General features: G+C 47.5%; 1 protein-coding gene across 1 annotated transcript in view; it reads left to right on the top strand.

Moving 5' to 3' along the window:
* LOC143961741 (asialoglycoprotein receptor 1-like) overlaps nucleotides 1-26,440 on the top strand; it is a 100,917-nt gene that overhangs the window by 15,440 nt on the left and 59,037 nt on the right. The window contains exon 4 of the mRNA XM_077471080.1: nucleotides 10,973-11,011. Within this exon, the coding sequence (XP_077327206.1) occupies nucleotides 10,973-11,011 (39 nt within the window). The remainder of the gene's footprint in view (nucleotides 1-10,972; nucleotides 11,012-26,440) is intronic.

Raw genomic sequence — 26,440 nt, forward strand, 5'->3', positions numbered from 1 at the left:
TCTATCTCACGTACAATCCTTGCACCCATCACTTCTTTGAGTTGTGTCTCCGAATATTTGTCCTTTTTTTTGTAAAGAACCATTTCTGGTTTAAGAAAGAGACAAGGTGGTGCTGAGGCCTAGGACTTATTTTTTGCCTAAAGTAGTGCCAAGGTTGCGTTGCCGCCCCTGAGTATGTTTGCTTGATCAGTGCAGGGACCCCCTTAGAAGGAAGAAAACATATTTCTAAATAAAAGATATACCGTATTTGCCGGCGTATAAGACGACCTTTTACACTTAAAAAAAACTGGCCGAAAATCGGGGGTCGTCTTATACGCCGGATCAGCCCCTCCGATGCCTGCTGAGGGTTCGGTAATACTGTATGTAGCTTCGGCTACATACAGTATATACCGCTGAGCCAATCCCAGCGAGTGATGTATTCAAATGAATACAGAGCCTGCTCGGATTGGAGCAACAACCTCTGCCAATCCGAGCAGGCTACTCTGTAGCCTGCTCGGATTGGCTTTGAGAGTCAGAGGCGCGGGCTGATGATGATACAGCCTCTGCCAATCCAAGCAGGCTTTGTATTCATTAATAGAATACATCGCTCACTGTGATTGGTTCCAGCAAAAGCAGGAAGAAAGATATGGCGCCAGCTCCTGCTTCAGCAAGGACGGATGGAATATCAAGCATCGGAAGCCTTGGAAGGGGGTCGTCTTATACGGTAAGTACAAGAAAAAAATGCTTATACAACAGTAAGATTAGGGGGTCGTCTTATATGCCCGGTCGTCTTATACACCGGCATATACAGTAAATATATATTTTTTTAAATTCATAAATAAATAAAAATAAGTGTAAAAACTGAACATACCTGCCATGGTCGTACCTGCCATAACCAGACAACCTCTAGTTTATAACAACACAGTGAGGAATCCCTACTGTGGACGAGTGTGGGGTGTAGCAAGATGGCAGCGACGGAATGTCACTTCCGTAGCAAACTGCGACAGGTCGCCGAATATGTCATTACAACGTGTACAGCTGACTGCGGCTCCGTTGTGGTTCGTACTGCAGAAGCGCACATTTACTTTTTTGCTGACAAGCCAGGCAGGGTTCATATTGATTTGAATTTTATATGTAATGTATATAAAATATATATATTACATATACGATTCAAAATCAATATGAACCCTGCCTGGCTTGACAGCAAAAAATTAAATGAGTGTGTGTATATATATATATATATATATATATATATATATATATATATATATATATATATATAAAATATATTTTACCCATACATACATTAAGTCGATTTTTAAATATATTTTTTTGTAAATTGTTCTCACATGTGTTGAAATAACGCTTCAATAATTAATGTTGTTTAAAAAAAGAACAATTAAAAAAAATTACATTTAAAAATCAACTTAACCACGACCTTTGGAAGATTTCCCCCCCCTTCATGTCCAGGCCAGTTTTTGCTATTTAACTGCACTACTGACAATTGGGAAGGCATGCAATACTTTACCCAAATTCATTTTATATATTTTTTTTTTTCATGCAAATAGAGCTTTCTTTTGGCCGTATTTGATCTCCACTAGGTTTTTTTTTATTTTTTGCTAAACGCAAAAAGAATGAAAAATTGAAAAAAAAACATATTTTCTACTTACTACTGTTACTACTACTACTGTTAGGCCCCTTTTACACTGGGCGTTGGGTGCATTGGCGGTAAAGCGCCACTATTTTTACTTTACCGTTGGATTTGCAGAGCTATTCGGCAGCCAGCGGGATGGTCCCCCCCTGCCCGCTAGTGGCCGAGAAAAAGTTAAAAACCACCACAAAGCGCCTCTGCAGAGTTATAGCCGTGCTGCCCCATTTGCACCACCCATTCCATGAAGGAGCTAAACTGTTCGAAGAGAGCGCAGGATATCGAGCAGCCCATTGGTAAACATTGGTCAACGTAAAAGCCGCCATCCCAATAACACTTCAACCACTTCAATACAGGGCACTTAAACACCTTCCTGCCCAGACCAATTTTGAGCTTTCAGCGCTGTTGCATTTTGAATGACAATTGCGCGGTCATGCTACACGGTACCCAAATGAAATTTTTATCACTTTTTTCCCACAAATAGAGCTTTCTTTTGGTGGTATTTGATCACCTCTGCGGTTTTTATTTTTTGCACTACAAATAAAAAAATACCGATTTTTTTTTTAAAAAACATGTTTTTTTTTGTTTCAGTTTCAAAACTTTGTAAATAAGTAAGTTTTCTCCTTCACTGATGGGCACTGATGGGGCTACACTGATGGGCACTGATAAGCCGGCACTGATGGGCACCAATGATGTGGCACCAATGAAGTGACACTGATGAGGCAGCATTGATGGACACTGATATGTGGCACTGATAGGTGGCACTGATGGGCACTGATAGGCGGCACTGATGGGTGGCACTGATGGGCGACACGGATGGGCACTGATAGGTGGCACAAATTGGCACTGATAGCTGGCACAGATTGGCATGGATGGGCGGCACAGATGGGCATGGATAGGCGACACAGATGGGCATCGATAGGCGGCACAGGTGGGCATGTGTGGGCACTGATAGGTGGCACGGATGGGCACTGATAGGCGGCACAGGTGGGCACTGAAAGGCGGCACAGGTGGGCACTCATAGGTGGCATTGTATTGTTATACTGTATTAATGGATGCCAATCAGTGCCAAACAATAATGCATGCCAATCAGTGATGCCCATTGTGGGCACTGATTGGCATCCATTGTGGCACTGACTGGCATCCCTGGTGGTCTAGGGAGGATTACCTTTGCTGGGCATCGCTGGTGGTCTGGTGGCGTCCCTGGTGGTCCAGTGTGGGCATCCTCGGGGGGGCTGTGCTGATAATCGATCAGCACAGACCCCCCTGTCAGAGGAGCAGCCGATCGGCTCTCCTCTACTCGCGTCTGACAGACGCGAGTGAGGAAAAGCCGATCACCGGCTCTTCCTATTTACACTGTGATCAGCCGTGATTGGACACGGCTGATTGCGTGGTAAAGAGTCTCCGTCGGAGACTCTTTACCGAGATCGTAGTTGCCGGGTGTCAGACTGACACCCCGCAACAACGATCGCCGCGATGCGCGCCCTCAGGGGCACGCAGCGGCTCATAATCCTGATCACGTCATATGACGTCCGATCAGGATTATGCAACCACTTTGCCGCCGTCAATTGCCTATAGGGCGGGCGGCAAGTGGTTAAACAGGTGGAAACTTTCCAGGTGAACTGGCAATAGGTGGAAGACTGATTCCACATCCACCTTGGCTAACTATGCCCCCTTCCCTTACCTGTGCACCCAGCGAACAGCTGCATCGAATGACGTGTACGACACAGAGCACGCCTCTGAATCAATGGCATCGTTAGCCGACCCCCTTTGGGAAAGGATAGATGGTGAATGAGCCTAAACTTATTTGGCTCCTTCTTTGGCACTACCCCCAATGGAGATACCACCAAATCACAAATCATCCAACGGAGGGGCAGGGAACGACCCATACATCCTGCCCAATGCGACCTCCTTCCATAGTTTCTCTAAAACCACCTCTGGATGTTGTGAAGCAGACTTCAACTTGGGCGACACTGGGGGAATAACTTCTAATGAACATGGGATCTTAAAACCTACCGTGAAAACCTCTTCCAGTAGCCGAGCCGCCTGTCTGTCCGGATACCTACCAAGGAATGGCAGCATCCCTCCCACCATCACCGGGATCCTCCCTCTTGTTGCTAACTTCTCCAGCACGTCCTTTTCCTTGTTAGAAGCATCTGGTTGCCGGATGGGATCCCCCGCATCCCGAACATTCATGCTTGTCCCAGACCCGAATCTGAACAATTTACTGTATGTTCGTTTTCGGGTTCGGTGTTCAGTAATGTAATGGCACTTTTTAAACAGCTGCAGGGCAGCCAATCAACATTTGTTTAACTCGTGTGCCCTTAGAAGCCATCACAGCTAGGCCTACTAATGGCATGGCTATGATTGGCCAGTGCAGCATGTGACCCAGCCTCTATATAAGCTAGAGGCACACAGCACAGCACGTCACTCTGCTTTAGATAGTGTAGGGAAAGGTTGCTGCTGCTGCTTTGAGGGAGAGAATTAGATAGGAGTCCTGCTTCAGAAATCTAATTACTCAGCCATCTACCTTGATTTGCTTGTGTGGGTGCAGTGCACAATCTTTTTACACTGCCCTGAGCCCAGTGCCAGAGAAAAGATAACTTTTATCCATCTGTTAGTTAGGTTGGCGTCGGCCAGCATTTTATGCAAGCTCAGTGCACCAGCACTGCATATGTTACTGTGAGATACACCCTTTAGATACTGTTGCTTTATTCCGCTATTCTAAAAACACCCATTTAGGGCAAACAAAAATATTTTGCAGTGTTTCCTGCATATCTGTACGTGTGAGATTCACACTTTAGATACTGTTCTTCTATTATGCTATTCAAAAAAATAATAATTTAGGGCAAATTTTATTTTTCTTGAATAGCATTTTCTGCATATATGTGCGTGTGAGATACACACTTTAGATACTGTTTTTCTATTCTGCTATTCCAAAAAATATAATTTAGGGCAAAATAATTTTTTGATTGAATTCTCTGCATATCTGTATGTCTGAGATACACCATTTAGATACTGTTGCTCTATTCTGCAATTCTAAAAACGCCCATTTAGGGCAAAAAAATATATATTTTGCCGTTTTTCCTGCATATCTGTACATGTGAGATACACACTTTAGATACTGTTCTTCTATTCTGCTATTCAAAAAATGCCCATTTAGGGCAAGATCCTAAATTTGAGAAATATGAGGAGAATGTCAAAGAAAGGACGTGGCTTCGGTCGTCGTGCTGCTGGTGGAGCTCCTGTTGCAAGGAGGCGACTTAGTCGATCTGTGCTAGCTATACGTACAAGTGAAATACCTTCCTCAGGTGCGAGTAGGCGACAGAGCCTGCAGCGGTATTTGGTTGGTCCTAATGCGGCTGTACGAATGTTGAGGCTAGGACAAGTACAGGCGATAGTAGATTGGGTTGCTGACAATGCCTCCGGTTCCGTTACATTGTCTCCCACCCAGTCTCCTGCTGAAAGATCAGAGTTGGCACCTGCAGCCGATGTCCATCAGTCTTTCACCTCACCTCCTTGCAAATCAGCCGAGGCCCAAATCATGCAGCAGTCTCTTCTGCTTTTTGATGACTCTCTTAGCAGTGTTTCCCAGGGCCATCCACCTAGCCCTGCCCCAGAAGTGGAAGAGATTGTGTGCACCGATGCCCAACCACTTATGTTTCATGATGAGTACATGGGAGCACCATATCAGCACATCTCGGATGATGACGCAATTGTGCAGACCGACAAGGAGGGCAGGGGTGAAGACTGGGTGGAAGATGATGTGGAGGACGACGAGGTCCTTGACCCCACATGGAATCAACATCATGCAGATGACCAGTGTAGTTCGGAGGAAGAGGCGGTGGTCACACAGAGCCACCAGCACAGCAGAAGAGGAAGCAGGGTGCAAAAGCGGAACGTCTATCCCCTAGAGAGTACGCCTGCTACTGCCCAATGCAGCAAGGGACCGAGCACACCAAAACCAGGTCCAAGGAGTTCCCTAGCGTGGCAGTTCTTCAGACAATGTGCTGATGACAAGACACGAGTGGTTTGCATACCTGAAGCGAGGCATAAACGTTCTCAACCTGAGCACAACCTGCATGACCAGGCATCTAAGTGAAAAGCACAATCTGCAGTGGAATAGACACCTCACAAACCAAGAAGGTTCTCTGACTCCTCCTGCTTCCTCTTCTGCTGCAATCTCTGTCTCTCTTAATCCACCTCTGTAGTGACAGTGGCACCTGCCAACCTGCAAACAGAGGATCTGCCAGCAACACTACCACCTGGGTCACCAACCATCTCCACAATGTCCCATAGAAGTGTTCAGCTCTCTATCTCCCAAACACTGGAGCGGAAGGGGAAGTACCCCCCTACCCACCTGCAATCCCTGGCCCTGAATGCCAGCATTTAAAAATTCCTGGCCTTAGAAATGCTGTAATTCGTTCTGGTGGAGACGCAGAGTTTTAAAAGCCTGATGGCATTGGCTGTCCCACAGTACAAGTGGGGGACAAAATCAGGTGTGCATTGTGCAAAGCCATCTGTGGCAACTGGCAAGGTCCACCTAACTATGGATACGTGGACCAGTAAGCATGGTCGGGGACATTATATCTCCCTAACAGCGAAGTGAAAGCAGGCAGTTTTAAAACTTTCCCGTTTGGGGGAAAAAACCCCACAGCGAGCAGGAGTTGTGGAGGGACATGGAATAACAGACCGATGAGTGGTTGGTGGCAGTGAGCCTCAAACCTGGCCTGGTGGTGTGCGATAATGGGCAAAATCTCGTAGCAGCTCTGGGCCTATCCAGTTTGACACACATCCCTTGCCTGGCGCATGTGCTGAACTTGGTTATCCAGAGGTTTCTTAAAAATGACCCCGATATGCCAGAGCTGCTGCAGAAAGTGTGGGCCATCTGTGCAGACTTTCGGCATTCCCACCCTGCTGCTGCTCGCCTGTCAGCGCTGCAGCGTAACTTCAGCCTTCCCGCTCACTGCCTCATATGTGACATGCCCACAAGGTGGAACTCCACCTTGTACATGCTGGCCAGACTGTGCGAGCAGAAGCAGGAGATAGTGGAGTTTCAGTTTCTCACGCGTGAGTCGCTCTGCGGAACAGCACCACTTCACCACCAATAACTGGGCCTCCGTGCGAGACCTGTGTGCCTTGTTGCGTTGTTTTGAGTACTCAACCAACATGGCCAGTGCCAATGTTGCCATTCTCAGCGTTACTATCCCTATTCTATGCCTCCTTGAAAAAACGCTTGGGGCGATGATGAAAGAGGATGTGGCACAGGAGGAGGAGGAGGAAGAGGGATCATTTCCAAGGCTTTCAGGGCAGTCATTCAAGTGGCTCTGAGGGTGGGTTCCTGCACCAACAAATGCTAGGTACACAATTGTCCAACAAGGGCACAGTTCTGGAGGATGACAAGGTGGAGGATGAGGAGGAGGAGATAGAGGAGGAGGAACCATCTTCACAGCATCTACAATGTACCCCTACCCATTCACCTGTGAATAAATGTAAATAAAACACAACACACAAGGGTTAAAAATAATTTATTGCACAGCTCCGGGGGTCTTATTCCGTCTTGGGGGGTCTTCTCGCCGTACTTCTCCTCTATCTTCTGCTCTTTTACTAGCTCTTTTACTAGCGGAGGAGCCCGGCTTTCGTCATTCGTCGCCGCCACCACCCGGGGGTCTTTTTCCGACTTCGGGGGTCTTGCCCCCTCTTTGGTTCTTCTTGCCGGGCCTCTGCGCCTTCTTCCAGCTCTTTTACAAGCGGTGGCCCAGCCTTCTATCGCCGCCGCTGCTGCCTTCTCTTCTTCTTGTTCTTTTTGTTCTTCTTGAGCTGTTGACTCATCACTGTCTCTGGCCGCAATGACAGGGACGCGGCGTGCGGCGACTTATATAGCGACATCGCCGGGTGATGTCCCCACCCTGAGTGTCTCAATTGCTATTGCAAAGGTTAGCGGAGATAAAGGACAGCCTTGTCTGGTGCCTTTGGCTATATGCATTGGTTTGGAGTAGTGGCCTTGAAGCCTAATATAGGCTTTAGGATTTGATTAAAGAGCTCGGATCAGGCCCATAAACTTGTCGCCAAGGCCCCAACGTTCAAGGATTGTAAAGGTGTATGGCCAGGAGACCGAATCGAAGACCTTTTGAAGGTCCAGTGATAAAAGCATGCCTGATTGTTTTGGACCTCCTGGCCAGTATGGAGACTATGTCTATTGCTCTTCTGATCTGATCAAGGCCCTGTCTGCCTGGGATGAACATATCGGTTAATGAAGGAAGCTAGACGATTTGCAAGGAGTTTGGTAAGGATTTTTAAGTCGCTATTGATGAGGGAGATGGGTCTATAATTACTGACTTCTTCTGGTTTTTTATCCAGTTTCGGTATTACTGCAATGTAGGCTGTGTTTAGGTGAGGATCAAGTGGGATTCCCTGTGTCTTAGCGTTCAAAAATTTTGTCAAATGTGGAGTCAGGGTGTTGGTAAATGTCTTGTAATAGGGGTTAGGGAGACCATCAGGGCCTGGAGCAGAACCTGATTTGAGGTTCTTAATGACTTCTTGTTCCTCTTATGAGAAGGGGGCCTCCAGCATATTATTTTTTATTTTTATGTATTTTATGTTATTTTAAGTTATTTCCCTATCCACATTTGTTTGCAGATCACTTGCCATGCTATTAACAACATTTTGCTGCCATTTGCAGCCCTCTAGCCCTTCCCATTACTTTTATAGAGCAATTTTAGTCCTCAAAAGTTTGGGTCCCCATTGACTTCAATGGGGTTCGGGGTCAAGTTCGGGTCCCAAACTCAAACTTTTTTGCGAAGTTCGGCCAAACCCATCGAACCCGAACATCCAGGTGTCTCCTCAACCCTAGCAGGTACCACCGAACTTGCAGGTCCCTGAATTATACTGCCAGCAAACCCCTTTTTTATTTCCGGCCGGTTGTCCCTGGGCCGAAGGTCCACCACCCCCCCTCTTGAAAAAACTGCCCAGGTGCCCTCGCCATTGTCATCAAATGCATCCACAAGCTGATATCCTTGTGGTTCCATCACAATGCCGGTCGAACAGCCCTCCTCTGCCGAAACTGTTCATTATAGCGCAGCCACGCCGTCCCGCCATACACTCGATACGCCTCTCCTATAGAATCCCGGTAACAGAATAATGGCGAACAATGTTCGGGGTTCTTTTCCCCAATGAGACTAGCCATAATGGCAAACACTTGAAGCCAATTGTTGAGTGTCCTAGGGATAAGTCTGTACCTACGCTTCTCCTCATCTGGTTTTACCCTGTCCAGATTAATCTTCTCCAACTGCAGCAGTGAAAAAAATTCCACGTACCCACCTTTCCACAGCTTCTCCCTCACTTCTTGTTTCAAATGAGCCCCCAACAGACCCTCATAACAGACATAGACCTTACACTTTGCGGCATCTACCAGCCTGGTAATGTCCTGTTAGAATTGTCCCCCGTTGCTCCACTCTTGGTGGCCTCCTGTGAAACCATTGCATCCGGCATCTTACTCATTGTGGACATCGCAGAGAGAAGGATCTCAAATTTTCCGACAACAAAATTCGATCGGACTTTGTCCGATAGTTTGTAGAGAATTCCGATCGGACAAAGTGCCACGCATGCTCAGATCAAACTACGAGACCAAAGCTATTGGCTACTTTATGTGCTTTGGTTTAACCTTTTTTTTGCTTAACTTTTTTATTTTTTGTCATCACATAGGGGACAAAACGTGCCCTGTGTGATGATTTTTAGGTGACAGGTTCTCTTTAATCTTTTAGACCCCAACGTGTCTCCTCTGGGTTCCACTGAATTATTATTATTATTATTATACAGGATTTATATGGCGCATTACAATATAAAAAGGAGACAATATAGTTAAAATACAATGAAAATACAAGAGGGTTGAGAGGGCCCTGCTCAGAAGAGCTTACAATCTAATAGGGTTGGGCAAGTGATACAAAAGGTTGTAAGACCCCCTTCATGCTGGGCAGTTTTTAGGCGTTTTAGCGCTAGAAATAGCCTCTAAAAAATGGTGACTCCCCCCACTCACCAACTTGAAATAACCCGACTGTGTGCACTTGGCACTTGCTGGTGGGAAAGGAGGGAAAACTGCAGTACTGTGGGGTCAGAGACAGCAGGGGGAAGGGGGCACAGATACTAGAACTGATCCCCCTATGACAGACAGGAATGCAGGGACCCCCCCCCCCCAGGAGATGGACGGGAATGCAGCGATCACCCTGATCCCCTCCTCCCCCCGTGGGAGACAGATTGGATGCAGTGATTCCCCCACACCACGGGAGATGGACGGGAATGCATCGCTGATCAGAGGCCTTCTTACCTTAGGAAAGAGGCAGATCAGGCAGACATGGATCCCGGCTGTAGCTCCTCTCTCTGGGGCCATTGCTTCTCCTTCAGGCCGAACAGGAAATTAGTCCCGACTGAGACCCGATTGGCCAGGGAGTCCTAATACTCCTTGACCAATCGAGTCTCAGGAACTGTTTCCTGATTGGTTGGGAGGAGAATCAGGAAGGCAATAGTGAATATTAATTTGCTATTGTCACACAAGTTGGTGGGCTCGGGGCGCAGTGCTCTGCCAATTAGAGCCTCGGGCCTCAGGCCCATTGAAATCCATGCGTCTGGAACCCCGCATGTAGATTAGCGGGGCCAGAGGCATGGATGGGGGGGAGTGGTGCCCATGCACTCCTTATGGACGGGCCTCCACTGCCTGTCAGTGATATTGAAGAACTCGAAGATATGAAGTGTAAGTCTCCATGAATAAATTCTTGACTTATCATAATATACAGGAGCAGTATAATTATTTCAGAAAGGCTCTGTCTTTGAGCTCCAGTTTAATAGACTTTAACTAATTAGTGGCTGACATTTGTGAACACATCCAAGGACTACACAGGCACCAGATAATAATATATAATTACTGTGCCATCTCTGAGCTGGCATCTTAGTCTAAGACATAGCTGGTGACCCTGGATGATGTCTGAACGAAGATGGCTCTGTCCTTCTGAAGCTGAGGGCATTATCGGGGGAAGTTTAGTGTTATCTGTGAGAGGTCATAAATACCTGGAGGGGTTACATTAATTAATAAATTAGTAGAATGGTGCACCTACCATGGAAATATACACAATATACAGTATATATGACCGGTCATCTTCATAATTCCAAAAAGATTAAATGGGATTCAGTGGGGCCTTATAATGACCACTGTGAAATTTAACAATACCCAGACCATGTCTGTGCAATCTAAGGACCGTATCTTTATTTTTATTTTTTTAAACTGTATTTGCTGATGTGAGTTCTCCAACATTGAAGAACCTTATCTGACATTGTTTTCTATTTCCTCTTCAGATAAACATGTTGGTGAGGAAATGTCACAGATGAGGAATGGTGAGTGTACAATGGTCTCAATGGTCATGTCACAATGCATTTCATGGGTTCCATATATTCCACTTCCTCAGGATCTGTGAAACACTTGGAGGGGTCTCAGGGATTATCCCTTTAAAATAAAAAAGGATACTATTCTATTAGCCCTCTTCTATTGTCCCACAATAGTGGGTGATCCTTAGTGAGGACAGAGGCTATATAGCTGCATATCACAACCTTTCACCATCCAATAAACCATCTTGTAGTATATGTGTTACCTGGGTAAGGCAAGGGCACAGCATAAGGGATGAGATCCACCCTGCTACTGCCATCTAGGATCTTGAAGTCATCTAATGTGCCTACAACAAAGGAGGTATCTATTCTAGGGTGGGAAAGCCAACGTTACACTGTGAAACAAGTGATTTTTTTTTATTGCCTCTACATTGTGATTCTGTAAATAGGTCGGGTGTGGCTCTCATGCGCTGTACTTTTACATTTTTTGTGAATGCATTTGTATCATTTTATTAGCTGTTAACTGTATATTATCAGGCACCTATGAAGTTTTGTGTAATGTTCTGTGGGTGTATTGGGGTGTAGATCCGCAGTAATCTGAGACGAGCCACCATTGTTATCATTACAGGTTCTCTTGACTATTGTATAACAGATGTGACTTATTAAACCCACCATTTACCTTCTCCAACTGCTACGCCCCCACTTACTAACCCCAGAAATTGAGACCACACCAATCTGGAGTAAACATGGCCGTAGCAGCCAATTATCTTTATTATCAAAAATATTCAAAAACAATTAACATAAATAACATAAATTAACATAACTAAGTCACTTAGTAAGGCACTTCCTCCATTGCAACTCCTCCCGTTGGTCTGTGCTAGGATAACCCACCAATCACCATCAACCATTATGGCTCTGCGGTACCCAAACTATAATGGACCTCAAGCTGACAAACCAGCTCAGAGGCCAAACACTGATCGCAATGCACCTGATCACCAACTTTAGCTAAACTACCGTTAGCTGTATCACCACCGACGGGTACTATACCACCGATAGGCCCCGAACTCTTCCATCCCTGGGGTAAATCCTTCATCCGCACAGACCAACAACATGCCACAGCACGCAAGGGCAACACCTTACCCTTGCACGCCCTGCCACACCCTCACAGCTCGCTGGATCCCATCCTGAATCCCCAGGGACCATAAATCAGTCCCCACATCATTTAGGTGGACCCCGTCCTTCTTCAAGTAGCGCCATGTATCCACTTCTAATTCAAGGTGCCGTATAGCCAACCCCCCATTCCTGACGACAAAAGCACTAACCTCCTTGTTTACTTTTTTCCTGGCCCTGTTAATATTATCTACCGATCTCGCAAACCTCCATGCTGTCCTGGCCACCATGTCAGACCACACAATGATCATGTGTAGAAAAGCAAGGCGGAGCTGCCAAAAATCAAACTTGATTTCCTTGACTAGATCCAGCATAGTCTTGACACCTAGGTCATTGCCTCCGACGTGCAGCACCAGCACATCCGGAGGCCCGTCCCAGCATGCAAAACGGTGTGCTTCTGACACCGCCCTGCCCCACAGCATGCCTGGCGCCCCCAGCCATCTGATAAGTGCCTCTTGCCTAGAAAAACCAAGTTGCCGACCCTCTGGGCGGGCATCACCCTGTCTAGCCCCAACAAACGTAGGAGTGGCCTACTATCCACATCACGCCCAGCCGGCCGCCTGTAAGAAAGGAAGAGAAGAAAAACATAACCCCAAACATCAATACAGAACATAAGCCAACAAATGGAAATAAGAAACACGTAGCCTCCTACCCCCACAGGCACTTTACGTAACCAATAAATGTGGGCGAACGTACAACTGGAACCGCCTGGATTCCCACCTCCCAATCCGCTTCACCGCCGTCTCATCCAACCCCCACCTGACCACCTCAGTGGCCACCCCTATGCGGAATGAATGTGAGGAAAACTTCTGATCCCCCAAACCCAACGCCATCAAGCACTGCTTAAAAATCGCTGTAAACTGGAATCTAAAGAGAAATCATCCATCCTGATATACCAAGAACGGCCCCCTTACCGCCGGGCGTACCGCCAAAAATTTTTGCACCAACCCAATAGGGCACAAAGGCGAACCTGGCAAGGCAAACACCTGCACCGTCTTACCCTTTCCCCTGCTGATCTGTTTTTGAGCGGCATACCAGGATAGACAACCTATCACCCTCACACGCCACCTCGTCCCAGCCCAAACCTCCCTGCCGGCTCTGCGATGGACTAACCAGTTCGCTCACCCGCAAAACCCCAAAAAATGCCAAAGCTGCTCTGAACAAGGCCACCTCGTATGGCGATGAACATGTACCCTCTAATTGCACCAATAACCTGCCCAACAGCTAGAACGAAACCGGGTGCCTGGAATCCCTCCTGACGTGAGAACGCCTGTAACCCTTCATGGTCTGTCTGACCCAAAAATCCTTTGTCGCGTCCAGCAAACCTCTAAACTTGAACCAGAACGCCAGCCCTGCTAACTTTTTATTAAGCCCGGACACAGACACCCCAGCTTCGAAGTTCCTGGAAACAAAATAGATAATCAATAAACTCATTTCCCATTCCTCCTGACCCTCTGTGACCTGCTGCATGAAGGCACCCCATTCCTCCCACACCTTGCTGTATGCTGACTATGTCGCCTTGCTCACCGACCGTCGTATCCAGCCCGCTACTCATTCAAGACAATCCTCCACAGCCATTCCGGACAAGGGACCCCTTGCTGCTCTGCCCCCGGTGCCAACTCTCGAAACCTGTCCCACTGGAAGCGAGACAAAGCATCAGCGAAGACGTTATCTACGCCCGGAAAATGAACATCATAAATAAAAACATTTAACTGTAAGCAGTGCAGTACGAGGTGCCTGAGCAACTTGACCACCGGCGTTGACGCCGCTGACACCTTGTTGATCACTTGCACCACCCCCAAGTTGTCCCCATGAAAACGCACCTTCAAATTCCGGAAAGCCTCGCCCCACAGTTCGACAGCCAAGACCACTGGAAACAGTTCCAACAGCAACATGTTTTTAACCAGGCCCGCTGCTTTCCACGAATCCGGCTCCATTTGCCCTGAAAAAAGGCACCGAAACCCAATGCCCCCGCTGCATCCGTGTACAGCTCCAGGTCAAAGTTTCTGACAGGGCCCGACATCCACAACGCCCTGCCGTTGAAGTTAGCCAGGAACGCGTGCCATGTCACCAGATCATAGTGCTTGGGCGAGGTGGCCCCAGCGTTACTGGCCGACAGCCGTCGACAGAACACCCTCCCCATCGGCAGAATGCGACACGCAAAGTTCAATTTACCCAGCAGCAATAGTAATGGCCTAAGATGAACCTTGCGTAATCCCATCATCCCACAAATCTCCGCTTGGAGCACCCTCAACTTCTCCGGCAGCCTACATTCCATCCTCTCGGAATCCAACACGATGCCCAAGAAGCTCAACATCGTCTGCGGGCCCTCCGTCTTGTCCGGTGCCAATGGGACTCCAAGCTTCTCCGCAACATGTTCCAATGTAGCCAACAGTATCGCGCACAACTCCAAAGCAGGCGGGCCCACGCAGAGGAAGTCGTCCAAATAATGTATTATCGAATTCAGTCCAGCGACATCCCACAGTACCCACTCAAGGAATGAACTGAATCTTTCAAACAGCGCACACGATATGGAACACCCCATGGGCAGGCATCTATCGACGTAGAATTCCTCCTGCCAATGACAACCCAGCAGTCGGAAGCTGTCCAGATGGACCAGGAGCAAACGGAAAGCCGATTCAATATTGGTCTTCGCCATCAATGCTCCCTTCCCATACTTCCTGACCCAAAAAACAGCCGCGTCAAAGGATGTATAAGACACCGCCCAGATCTCCGGGTCAATAGCATCATTCAACGATCCCCCTTTTGGATACGAGAGATGATGAATTAGACAAAATTTGTTAGGTTCTTTCTTGGGCACCACACCCAAGGGCGACACCACCAAATTCGGAATGGGCGCGGTCGTGAAGGGGCCACTCATGCGCCCCAATGACACCTCCTTCCCCAGTTTTGTAGATACCACCCCGGCGTGTAATAACGCCGAACGCAGATTGGGTGCCCCCGCGGGCGTTTTTTCTGCCCCTTGGTCAGGCACCGCAGCCACCGTGCTGGCAGGTGCCGCCGGCTCCGCAGCCACCACCGATTGACCCCCGACCCACCCCGCCCCCACGTCACCCCCAACCCCCGAGCCCGGGGCCACCCATGCCACCGCCGAAGCCTGTTCCCCACCCATACCCGGCTCGAATCGATGGACCAGCTCCTTTAAACCCACCAGAAAACCCTTTAACCCCACATCCGCCACAGCCTGCCATCCCACAGCAGGGGACAACTACCGTCCATCCACCCCAGGAGTGCCACTTGCTGAACGTCCCCTGAGCCCAGCGGCCATCTTCCTGGGCGCCATCTTTGCAAGCCCCGCCCCCGCCATCTCAAGGCCAAGAGCTGGGGCCCCCCTCACAGTCTTGGGCCTCCTGCCTATGCCAGCATCCAGCCTAGAACTGCCAGCACCACCCCCCATCCGACCAGGGCCAGTGCCACTTCTTACGCTGCCTCCTCCCGCCGCACGCTTCGCGGGCAGGCCTGAGTGAGCCCTGCCATCTCTGCACATTAACTCTGCTCCTCCCCTCTCAGTCTCAGCCAAGCACCACCCACTCACCCCTGTCTCCAGTCGCCAGTTAACCATGTCATGCCCGCCCTCCGCCTATGTTCTCTTTCTTTTTTGCTCCAGGCTTTCTTTCCAGTGAAGTGCAGAGCATTCGGGGAGCTGTGAGGAACCTAGAAAAAGTCCAGACAGCAAGCAGTAAGATTATCTTATTCCAATCACTGGAACACTTACCCATCAAACCACCTTTCACCACAGTGTACAAACGGGATGTAGATATCACACAGCCTCTCTCTGTTTGTTTGTAGAATGATGTATCCAGATATCAAACAAATTAGGTGAATTTTAATAACAAAAAAACTGACATTACAGGTCCATGACACGATGAGTCCTCTTCTGTCCTCTGCAGTGGGTGGTTTGTGAGTCCTGACATCATGGCTCTGTGATATTATAGTTCCTCTTCTGTCATCAGAAGTGGTGGGGTCCTGACCTCATGGGTCCTCTTCTGTTCTCAGAAGTAGGTGGGTCCTAATGTCACAGACCCATGACTTGATGGATCCAATTCAATCCTCAGCAGTGGGTGGGTCCTGACATCATGGTTCCTATTCTGTCCTCAGCAGTGGGTGGGTTCATTACATGGTGGGTAGGGATGAGCCGAACACCCCCGGTTCGGTTCGCACCAGAACTTTCGAACGGACCCAAATTTCGTACGAACTTTAGAGCCCCATTGAAGTCTATGGGACTCTAACATTCGAAATTAAAAGTGCTAATTTTAATGACTAATATGCAAGATACTGTCCTAAAAAGGGTTTGGGGACCAAAGGGGACATGGATCAATGCCTAAAATGTTTTTAAAAATGACCGTTTTGGCGGGAGCACTGATTTTAATGACGATTAAAGTGAAAAAAAAGTGAAATATTCCTTTAAATATCGTGCCTGGGGGGATGTCTATAGTATGGCTGTGAAGTGCCACGTGTTTCCCATGTTTAGAACAGTCCCTGCACAAAATGACATTTAACGGAAATAACATAATTTAAAACTGCTTGCGGTTTTAATGTTATATCTGGTTCTGGCAATATGGATGAAAATCACTGAGAAAAATGGCATGGGTAGCCCCCCCTGCCCATTACCAGCCCCTTTGGGTCTTGTACGGATATTAAGGGGAACCCCGTACCCAGGCCCTATATACTCAGGACAGCAGTATACAGGCGGTGCAAACAAGACAGGGACTGTGTAGGTTTGTTGTGTTAAGTAGAATCTGTTTGTAATTTTCAACTGGTACATTTTTAAAGTGTAGCAGTAAAAAAAAATCTATTTTTAAGCTTTTTGGAAAACATAGGGAAGGGTTATCACCCTGTATAATTTGTTTTGCCATCCGTCTTTTTTCATCTCACTTGCTGTTGTCTCCTTCCATTTGCAAGTAGGAGACGTTTGTAAATTGGATGTTTGAAAGTAGGGGCCTACTCTATATGCTCTGCAGAAATGGCGGAACCAGGTGTTGGTGTTGCCACAACATTGTAAGCCCTCAAAGTGACTCTTGGTGGGCACTGGAGCGCCCTACTATCAACAATTATATCAAGAATTATAATTACATGCCATTGTTGAACAGTGGTAGAAAAATTGGGCCTTTGGCGGTTGTGGTGCTGGTGCTGGTGCCACAACACTATAAATCCTCACAGTTACTCTGGGTGGGCACAGGAACGGGCCCTGCTGTGAAATATTATATCAAGAATTGTAATTATATGCCCCTGTTAAACAGGGGCTGAAAAATTGGGCCTTAGGCACTGGTGCTGGTGCCACGACACTGCAACCTCTCCTATATACTCTAGTTGTAGTGCAGAAATGAGCCCGACTGCAAAGCATTGCATCAAAAATTGTAATTAAACGCCCCTGTTAAACAGGGGCTGAAAAATTGGGCCTTAGGCACTGGTGCTGGTGCCATGACACTGAAACCTCTCCCATATACTCTAGTTGTGGTGCAGGAATGAGCCCTGCTACAAAGCATTGCATCAAAAATTGTAATTAAACGCCCCTGTTAAACAAGGGCTGAAAAATTCGGCCTTAGGCACTGGTGCTGGTGCCACGACATTGCAACCTCTCCCATATACTCTAGTTGTAGTGTAGGAATGAGCCCGGCTGCAAAGCATTGCATCAAAAATTGTAATTAAACGGCCCTGTTAAACAGGGGCTGAAAAATTGGGCTGGTGGCATCACCCAGAACCAAAAATGTTCTTCCAACATATCAGCGGAGGAGGAAGAGGATAGACAATCAACATAACAGGACGGTCACTCAGCATCAGCATAGGCAGTCTTGAAGGGATGTGATATTTAAAAAAAAAAATATTTGGTTACATCAGCTTCAGGTGCTTGGTAGATGTGGGTGATCCAAGACTGATTCATCTTGATGAAGGTCAGTCGATCAACTGAGTCGGTGGACAGGCACACCCTGTGATCGGTAACAAAGCCACCAGCAGCACTGAAGGTGCGTTCCAAAAGAACGCTAGATGCAGGACAGGCCAGTAGCTCAATTGCATACTGTGCAAGCTCTGGCCAGTGATCCATCCTCAAGACCCAGTAAGCCAGAGGATTTTCGGTGGGAAAGGTGTACAAGTCTGACCTTGCCCCTAGGTATTCCTGCACCATGTAAATCAGACGTTGGCGATGGTTGCTGGAACTGATCATACCTTGCGGACTAAAAAATTGTCTGAACGCATTGGTCAGACGGCCACCTTCTCCACCGCTCCTTCTGACCGATGCCTCAGCAACACATTGTCCAGGACCAGGAGTTTGTAACCTCCCAGTCTCTGGGAACACGTTGCACAGACCTTTCTGCAAAGCCTCCCGGAGATGTCTCATCCTCTGCTCCCTCTGCGATGGCAAGATAAGGTCGGCAACCTGACCCTTGTACCGTGGATCAAGGAGAGTGGCCAGCCAGTAATGGTCCCTGTCCTTGATCCGAAGAATACGAGGATCCTTCCGCAGGCTTTGCAGGATCAAGGAGGCCATGCAGCATAGGTTAGCTGAGGCATTCGGTCCGGAGTCCTCTAGGTCACTAAGGACAACATGATCCGCAGCTACCTCCTCCCAGCTATGTACAAGTCCACGGTTTTCTTGGGACTGTAAATCATCCCTACAAGACTGCTGCTGCTGCTGCTGCTGATGCTGAGTGCCAGCCTCCACCTCCATGCTGACACAATCATCCTCCTCCATCTCCTCATCCTCTTCCTGTGTGATGGGTGGCACAGCAGGAACACTGTCTGGATAAAGGGGGCCTTGAGAGGCAAGGAAGTCCTCCTCTTCCTGCCTCTGTTCTGCCTCAAGTGCACTGTCCATTATTCCACGCAGCGTATGCTCCAAGAGGTGGACAAGAGGTACAGTGTCACTGATGCATGCACTATCACTGCTCACCAACCTTGTGGCCTCCTCAAACGGTGAGAGGACAGTGCATGCATCCCTGATCATGCCCCACTGGCGTGGTGAGAAAAAAACAAGCTCCCCTGACCCTGTCCTGGTGCCGTAGTCACACAGGTACTCATTGATGGCCCTCTGCTGCGTGTGCAGCCGCTGCAGCATGGCCAACGTTGAGTTCCACCTGGTGGGCATGTCACATATAAGGAGGTTCTTGGGCAGGTTAAACTCCTTTTGGAGCTCAGCCAGCCAAGCACAGGCATTAAATGATCGGCGGAAATGCACACAGACTTTCCTGGCCTGCTTCAGGACATCCTGTAAGCCCGGGTACCTTCCCAAGAACTGCTGCACCACCAGGTTAAGGACATGAGCCACACAGGACACGGACAGGGCGGAGAGGAGGTTGGTGCCATTGTCGCAAACCACCATTCCTGGCTTAAGCTGGCGTGGCGTCAACCACCTCTCGGCCTGCCCCTGCAGAGCTGACAAAGCTGCCCCAGTGTGGCTCCTGTTCCCCAAACAAACCATCGCAAGCACGGCATGGCATCGTTTTGCCTGCGTACTTGCGTAGCCCCTGGAACACCTATGGAGCACCGCTGGTTCTGAGGACAGAGCACTGGAAGAGGCCATGGAGGAAGAAGAAGAGGAGGGGGTGGAGGAGAGAGGGGTGTCACAACCAATAGTAGCATTTTGGAGGCGTGGTGGTGGAGCAACCTCCAACACTACTGCACCTTGTCCTGCATCCTTCCCAGCTGCCAGAAGAGTGACCCAATGGGCCGTGAAAGACAGGTAATGTCCCTGTCCATGCCTGCTGGACCATGAGTCAGCGGTAATATGCACCTTACCACTGAGCGCCCTGTCCAGCGAGGCAAGGACATTGCCTTCCACATGCCGGTAGAGAGCCCGAATCGCCTTCCATAAGAAAAAGTGGCGTTTGGGGACCTGCCACTGAGGAACCGCACATTGTACAAACTCACAGAAGGGGGCCGAGTCTACCAACTGAAAAGGCAACAGTTAAAGTGCTAGCAATTTAGCCAAGCTAGCATTCAACCGCTGGGCATGTGGATGGCTGAGAGTGAACTTCTTTCGACGGTCCAGCAGCTGGGGCAGGGACATTTGCCTGCTATAATCGGACGTGGGTGTACTGCTAGCAGAGTGCCCGGAAGCATTTGGCTGTGACACACCTAATTCTACACCTTCATTCCTCTCAGAGCAGGTTTCAGAGAGGACTGAAGGTCTAGTGGGGTTGGAGATCCCAGCTGATGAGGAGCAAGGAGAGGTCCGCTTTGTTCTTTGGTGTGGGTCTTTGAGGTACGCTTGCCAACGAGCTGCATGGCAGGTCAACATATGTCTGGTCAAGCATGTGGTGCCCAAGCGGCTGATGTTTTGGCCACGCGAGATACGCTTGAGACATATGTTGCAAATAGCAGCGGTGCGATCTGATGCACTCGTCTCAAAAAAGGCCCACACCAAAGAACTTTTAGAATAATGCGCAGAGGCAGCGCCCTGCACAGGCGGAGCTCTGCGGTGTGATTCAGTCGGTGTGCTGCCCCTAAGATGGCCCCCGGAGGGCATCCTGCCTCGTTGGACACGTGCCTCCTCCTCCTCCTCCTCTCTCCTACCAGGCACCCACGTGGAGTCAGTGCCCTCATCATCCCCTCCCTCTTCATCGCTGGAGCAAACTTTGCAGTATGCTGCAGCTTGTGGAACATGACTACCAGATTGCTGTCCTTCTTGAGCATCCCCTCTCTCTGCATTCACGCTACTGCCTTCCTCTAGCTGAGTATCATCATCAGAGCCTACAAAACACTGGGCATCCTCCTGGAGCATGTACCCAACACTGTGCTCAAAGAGTTCAGGAGACTCCTCAGGAGGATGTGGTGGGTCTAGGGAAGGAGTCACTGATGATGACATTGAGAGGAGGGAAGACGATGCTTTGGCAGCTGCTTTGCTAGTACCCTGAGCCTGGATGAGAGAGGATGAGGAGGATGAAGAGGGCTTGGTCATCCACTCTACCAAGTCTTCAGCATGTTGCGGCTCAACATGTCCAGCTGCCGAAAAGAAGGACAAGCGTGTCCCATGGCCACGTGCTGATGATAAAGATGCACTGCGTCCACGACCAGCACTGTTGTCTCTAGACACAGAGCCTGCTTGCCCTCTTTTATCGGCTCGCGCTTGTCTGCCTCTCCTTGCTGGCCTTCCGGACATGGTAATGGCCTGAAGGGAGATGGGAAAACCAGCAATTGGGTAGTGTATATTGTGTTGGAGGCACACACAACATCCACTCCTGCAGATGGCAGATGGCTCAATTAGAGAAGAGCTATGTAGGTGGATATAACGGTGTATTCTGCGGTCAGGGCACGCAGACAGCACGCACAATCTCCTACAACTGACTGCAAGCTCTATTTAAAAAGAGCAAGATAGCTAGCTATATAGGTGGATATAACGGTGTATTCTGCGGTCAGGGCACGCAGACAGCACGCACAATCTTCTACAGCTGACTGCAAGCTCTATTTAAAAAGAGCAATATAGCTAGCTATATAGGTGGATATAGCGGTGTATTCTGCGGTCAGGGCACGCAGACAGCATGCACAATCTCCTACAACTGACTGCAAGCTCTATTTAAAGTGGGGTACCCCCTAAAAAAAAAAAATTAAAAGTCAGCAGCTACAAATACTGCAGCTGCTGGCTTTTAATAATCGGACACTTACCTGTCCCGGGTTCCAGCGATGCGGGGGAACGAAGCCCCCCCCTCGCTCCCCACTCCGCTCGCGGCGCCGTCATGCATACTGTGGGCACCCGGCTGTGGCTTCACAGCCGGGCACCCCCTGCGCATGCACGAGCGGCGCAGGGCGCCGTGATACGCCGTACAGTCACCTGGGACACGTGACAGGTCCCAGGTGAATGTGCGGCGCGAGGGGAAGTGATGTCACCAGCCCGGGCAATGAAGAAGGCAGACTACGAGGGACCCCCTAGCAACCGGTATTTAGAGGTGAGTAAAAAATTTTTTTTTTGCCAATTATTTTTTTTTTTTTTTTTTTAAGAATTTTAAGTAGTTTTATTTTTTGGGGGGCAACTCCACTTTAAAAAGAGCAATATAGCTAGCTATATAGGTTGATATAGCGGTGTATTCTGCAGTCAGGGCACGCAGACAGCACGCACAATCTCCTACAGCTGACTGCAAGCTCTATTTAAAAAGAGCAAGATAGATAGCTATATAGTTGGATATAACGGTGTATTCTGCGGTCAGGGCACACAGACAGCACGCACAATCTCCTACAGCTGACTGCAAGCTCTATTTAAAAAGAGCAAGATAGCTAGCTGTATAGGTTGATAGAGTGGTGTATTCTGTGGTCAGGGCACGCAGACAGCACGCACAATCTCCTACAGCTGACTGCAAGCTCTATTTAAAAAGAGCAAGATAGATAGCTATATAGGTTGATATAGCGGTGTATTCTGCGGTCAGGGCACCCAGACAGCACGCACAATCTCCTACAGTTGACTGCAAGCTCTATTTAAAAAGAGCAAGATAAATAGCTATATAGGTGGATATAACGGTGTATTCTGCGCTCAGGGCATGCAGACAGCACGCACAATCTCCTACAGCTGACTGCAAGCTCTATTTAAAAAGAGCAAGATAGCTAGCTATATAGGTGGATATAGCGGTGTATTCTGCGGTTAGGGCACGGAGACAGCACGCACAATCTCCTACAGCTGACTGCAAGCTCTATTTAAAAAGAGCAAGATAGCTAGCTATATAGGTGGATATAATGGTGTATTCTGCGGTTAGGGAACGCAGACAGCACGCACAATCTCCTACAGCTGACTGCAAGCTCTATTTAAAAAGAGCAAGATAGCTAGCTATATAGGTGGATATACAGTGGTGTGAAAAAGTGTTTGCCCCCTTCCTCATTTCCTGTTCCTTTGCATGTTTGTCACACTTAAGTGTTTCGGAACATCAAACCAATTTAAACAATAGTCAAAGACAACACAAGTAAACACAAAATGCAATTTGTAAATGAAGGTGTTTATTATTAAAGGTGAAAAAAAATCCAAACCATCATGGCCCTGTACGGAACGCAGGTGTCAGGCGCGGAGATGTCACGTGCAGTAGTAGCGGTGGAATGCCTGCGTTCCACCGCTAACCAGAGCCAAGCCTCGGTCCCAGCTCCCATGGATCATCCAGGAAATCTTGCTGGACAGGACTCCTCACACATGGATTTTCTGCAAACAGGCTAAAAAGCACTGGATGGAGGCCATATTAAGAGGACATTGTGCTGGAAATCTCTTTTATTACATGTAAGTGGATTTATGCACCTGTATATATATATTAAATGCAACTGGCTCTAACCTGGAGGAGCCTCTTCTGTTCTTTTTGCATGTTCTGGAGTCTACTCTCAACTTCCTCCTGAAGGCTTGCCCTGGTGCACGGACTTGTTAATTAATATATAGGTTGTTTCTTCGTTCTCTCTCCCATTTCCCTATAGTTTTTACCCTTTTCATCTGCACTGAGAATTTTATGACAAGGACGTGCTTGAATAGACATTTTTTTATCATTTCATACCAAGTGACAGCATCACTATCCCCTGTGTTTTTTCGAATAACAAAGAATTTGTCTGAATATTCATTTGGAACAAAATGAACTGCACATGTCTAATATGCATAATGTTTGGACGTACTATGTCCAGAGAACCCATGTCTGATATTTCCTATGTGTTCTTTTATCCTAACTTGCATAGTTCTTATTGTGCAGCCCACATATTGAAGGCCACAAGGACATTGAATGAGATATACAACATTTGTGGAGAATTAAGTAATAATGTAAATGTTTTTGATATCATAAGTTGTAGAGCGTGACCAACGACTGAAAGTTGCACACCAATCTGTTGGAGACAGCACATCTCCAACAATGGAAATAGGCTTTTAATTCTTGAAGAAAGGTGGTCCTATTGGGTTATCAATCACATTGGGAGCTACATAGGCCACTGGGGGAGAATCAGGAATTTTAGGACCCAAACATTTGTCATTCTTTAGAACCATCCATTGTCTATGGAAAATTGTTTTAATGTCATAGTATTGATTGGAGTAAGATGTGATAAACAAAAACCCAAAGGTGTTAATATCTCCCTATCTTAGACTTGTCTCTCAACATGCTGGCCCAATCCAAATCACCTACATCAGAAATTATTCTATCCAGCCCATTGATCCTATATCCCCATCAGTAAATCTAGATCTTAATACTGAGGGCTGTTTTAGATAGTCCTCCCTAAGAGCACAATTATGCCTGATTCTGAGGAACTGATTCCTCAGGACAGACCTTAGCCAGGAGGGATGATGACAACCTCCTTGGCTAATACAGCTGTCTTACAATCCGTCTCCTTGAAGTAAGTGATAGTAACAATAGAACTGTCCCTCACTTCTATATGTAAATCTAGAAAGTGCATTCTCACACTACTGGTCTCCTGCTGTAAAATGATCCCCAAAGTGTTCTCATTTAGATAGGTGTTTATCATTCAATGACTGTAAATCACCATCCTACAAGAGGAGGACATCATCTATGTACCTCCTCCAGGCGATATGTTCTGGCCTATGGCACCCAAGACAATATCCCCCTCCCACTTAGGCATGAACAAATTTGCCAAGCTGGGTGCAAACTTTGTGCCCATGGATACTACTTTATTCTGTAAATAGAAAGAGCCACAGAACCAAAAATAAGTATGTATGATGGCAAATGGCACTAGTTGCAAAACAAAATTTCTCTGAAAAGGTACCAAACTGGTATTCCTTCTAAGGAAAATGTCAACTGCCTCAAACCGATGATTGTGCAATGTAACTGTCCTTCCACTGCATATTACTAAGAACAGTTATGACCTTTGCGGAATCTAATGGCAGCCCATCCATGCGGGGTACATGGGGCGCAGCCACCCTAGTCCATGTGCCCGGCCCCTAATCTACATGGATTCCGTATTTTTTTTGTAGAAGCACATGATTAGAGCCTGAGGCTCTAATTGGCTTAAAAAAGGGTAGGCTCGGGGCACAAAGCATTGAATTTCAATCTTCAAGCCAAATATCGCTCAGGTGTAAATAGGGCTTAAAGTGTAAGCACAGTCAAAACAAAAATCTACTCCCACCACCATTTTAAGCCTATTCTATCTACCCTTCAAAAGGAAAGATGTCTACACCATGTTCCAAGTTATTATGCAAATTCTATTTCAGTGTCACAAAGATTAAATATTTAGTTTTTCAGTTTAACTCATGGATGGCATTGTGTCTCAGGGCTCTTTTGATCACTGAAGACAATCTCGAACACCTGTGTTTATTAGATTACTAAAGGAGGGTGTTCAACATTATTAGGCAGAGCACCATTTTCAAGCAATATGCGGAAGAAAAAGGATCTCTCTATTGCCGAAAAGAGTGAAATAGTTCAATGCCTTGGACAAGGTATGAAAACATTTGATATTTAACAAAAACTTAAGCGTGATCATCGCACTACTAAGAGATTTGTAGCTGATTCAGAGCAAACATGGGTTTCATGCAGATAAAGGCACATTGAGGAAGATTTCTGCCAGTTCCAAGCATCGGATAAAGAGAGCAGCTGCTAAAACACCATTATATAGCAGCAAAAAGATATTTGAAGCTGCTGGTGCCTCTGGAGTCCCACAAACATCAATGTGTAGAGTCCTCCAGAGTCTTGCAACTGTGCATAAACCTTCCATTCAGCCACTGCTAACCAATGCTCACAAGCATAAATGGCTACATTGGGCAGAAAAATTCATGAAGACTAATTTTCAAACAGTCCTGTTCACTGATGAGTGCCGTGCAACCCTGAATGGTCCAGATGGATGTAGTAATAGATGGCTGGTGGATGGCCACCCTGTTTCAACAAGGATGCAACTACAGCAAGGCAGTGGTGGAGTCAGATTTTGGCCTGGAATCATGGGAAGAGAGCTGGTAGGTCCCTTTAGGGTCCCAGAAGGTGTAAAGATCACCTGTGAAAAGTATGTGGAGTTCCTGACTGACCACTTCCTTCCCTGGCACAGAAGGAAGAACTATGCTTTCCATAATGAAATCATATTCATGCATGACAATGCTCGTTATCATGCTGCAAAGAATAGCTCTCCATCAATGGCTGCTATGGGGTTAAAAGGAGAGAAAGTCATGGTGTGGCCTCCATCCTCCCCTGACCTCAATCCTATTGAGAACCTTTGGAGCATCCTCAAGCAAAAGATCTATAAGGGTGGGAGACATTGTTTACATCAATTATTTAGGTAAATGAGAAAAATATCATTTGCATAATATTTTGGAACCGGGTGTATACTTCTATATCTACAGGATAATTCTATACCTATCATATATACAGT

The sequence above is a fragment of the Lithobates pipiens genome, unplaced genomic scaffold (assembly GCF_037356315.1).
Source record: "Lithobates pipiens isolate NorthernLeopardFrog02 unplaced genomic scaffold, aLitPip1_a1.2 Scaffold_8, whole genome shotgun sequence".
In the NCBI taxonomy this organism is placed as follows: Eukaryota; Metazoa; Chordata; class Amphibia; order Anura; family Ranidae; genus Lithobates; species Lithobates pipiens.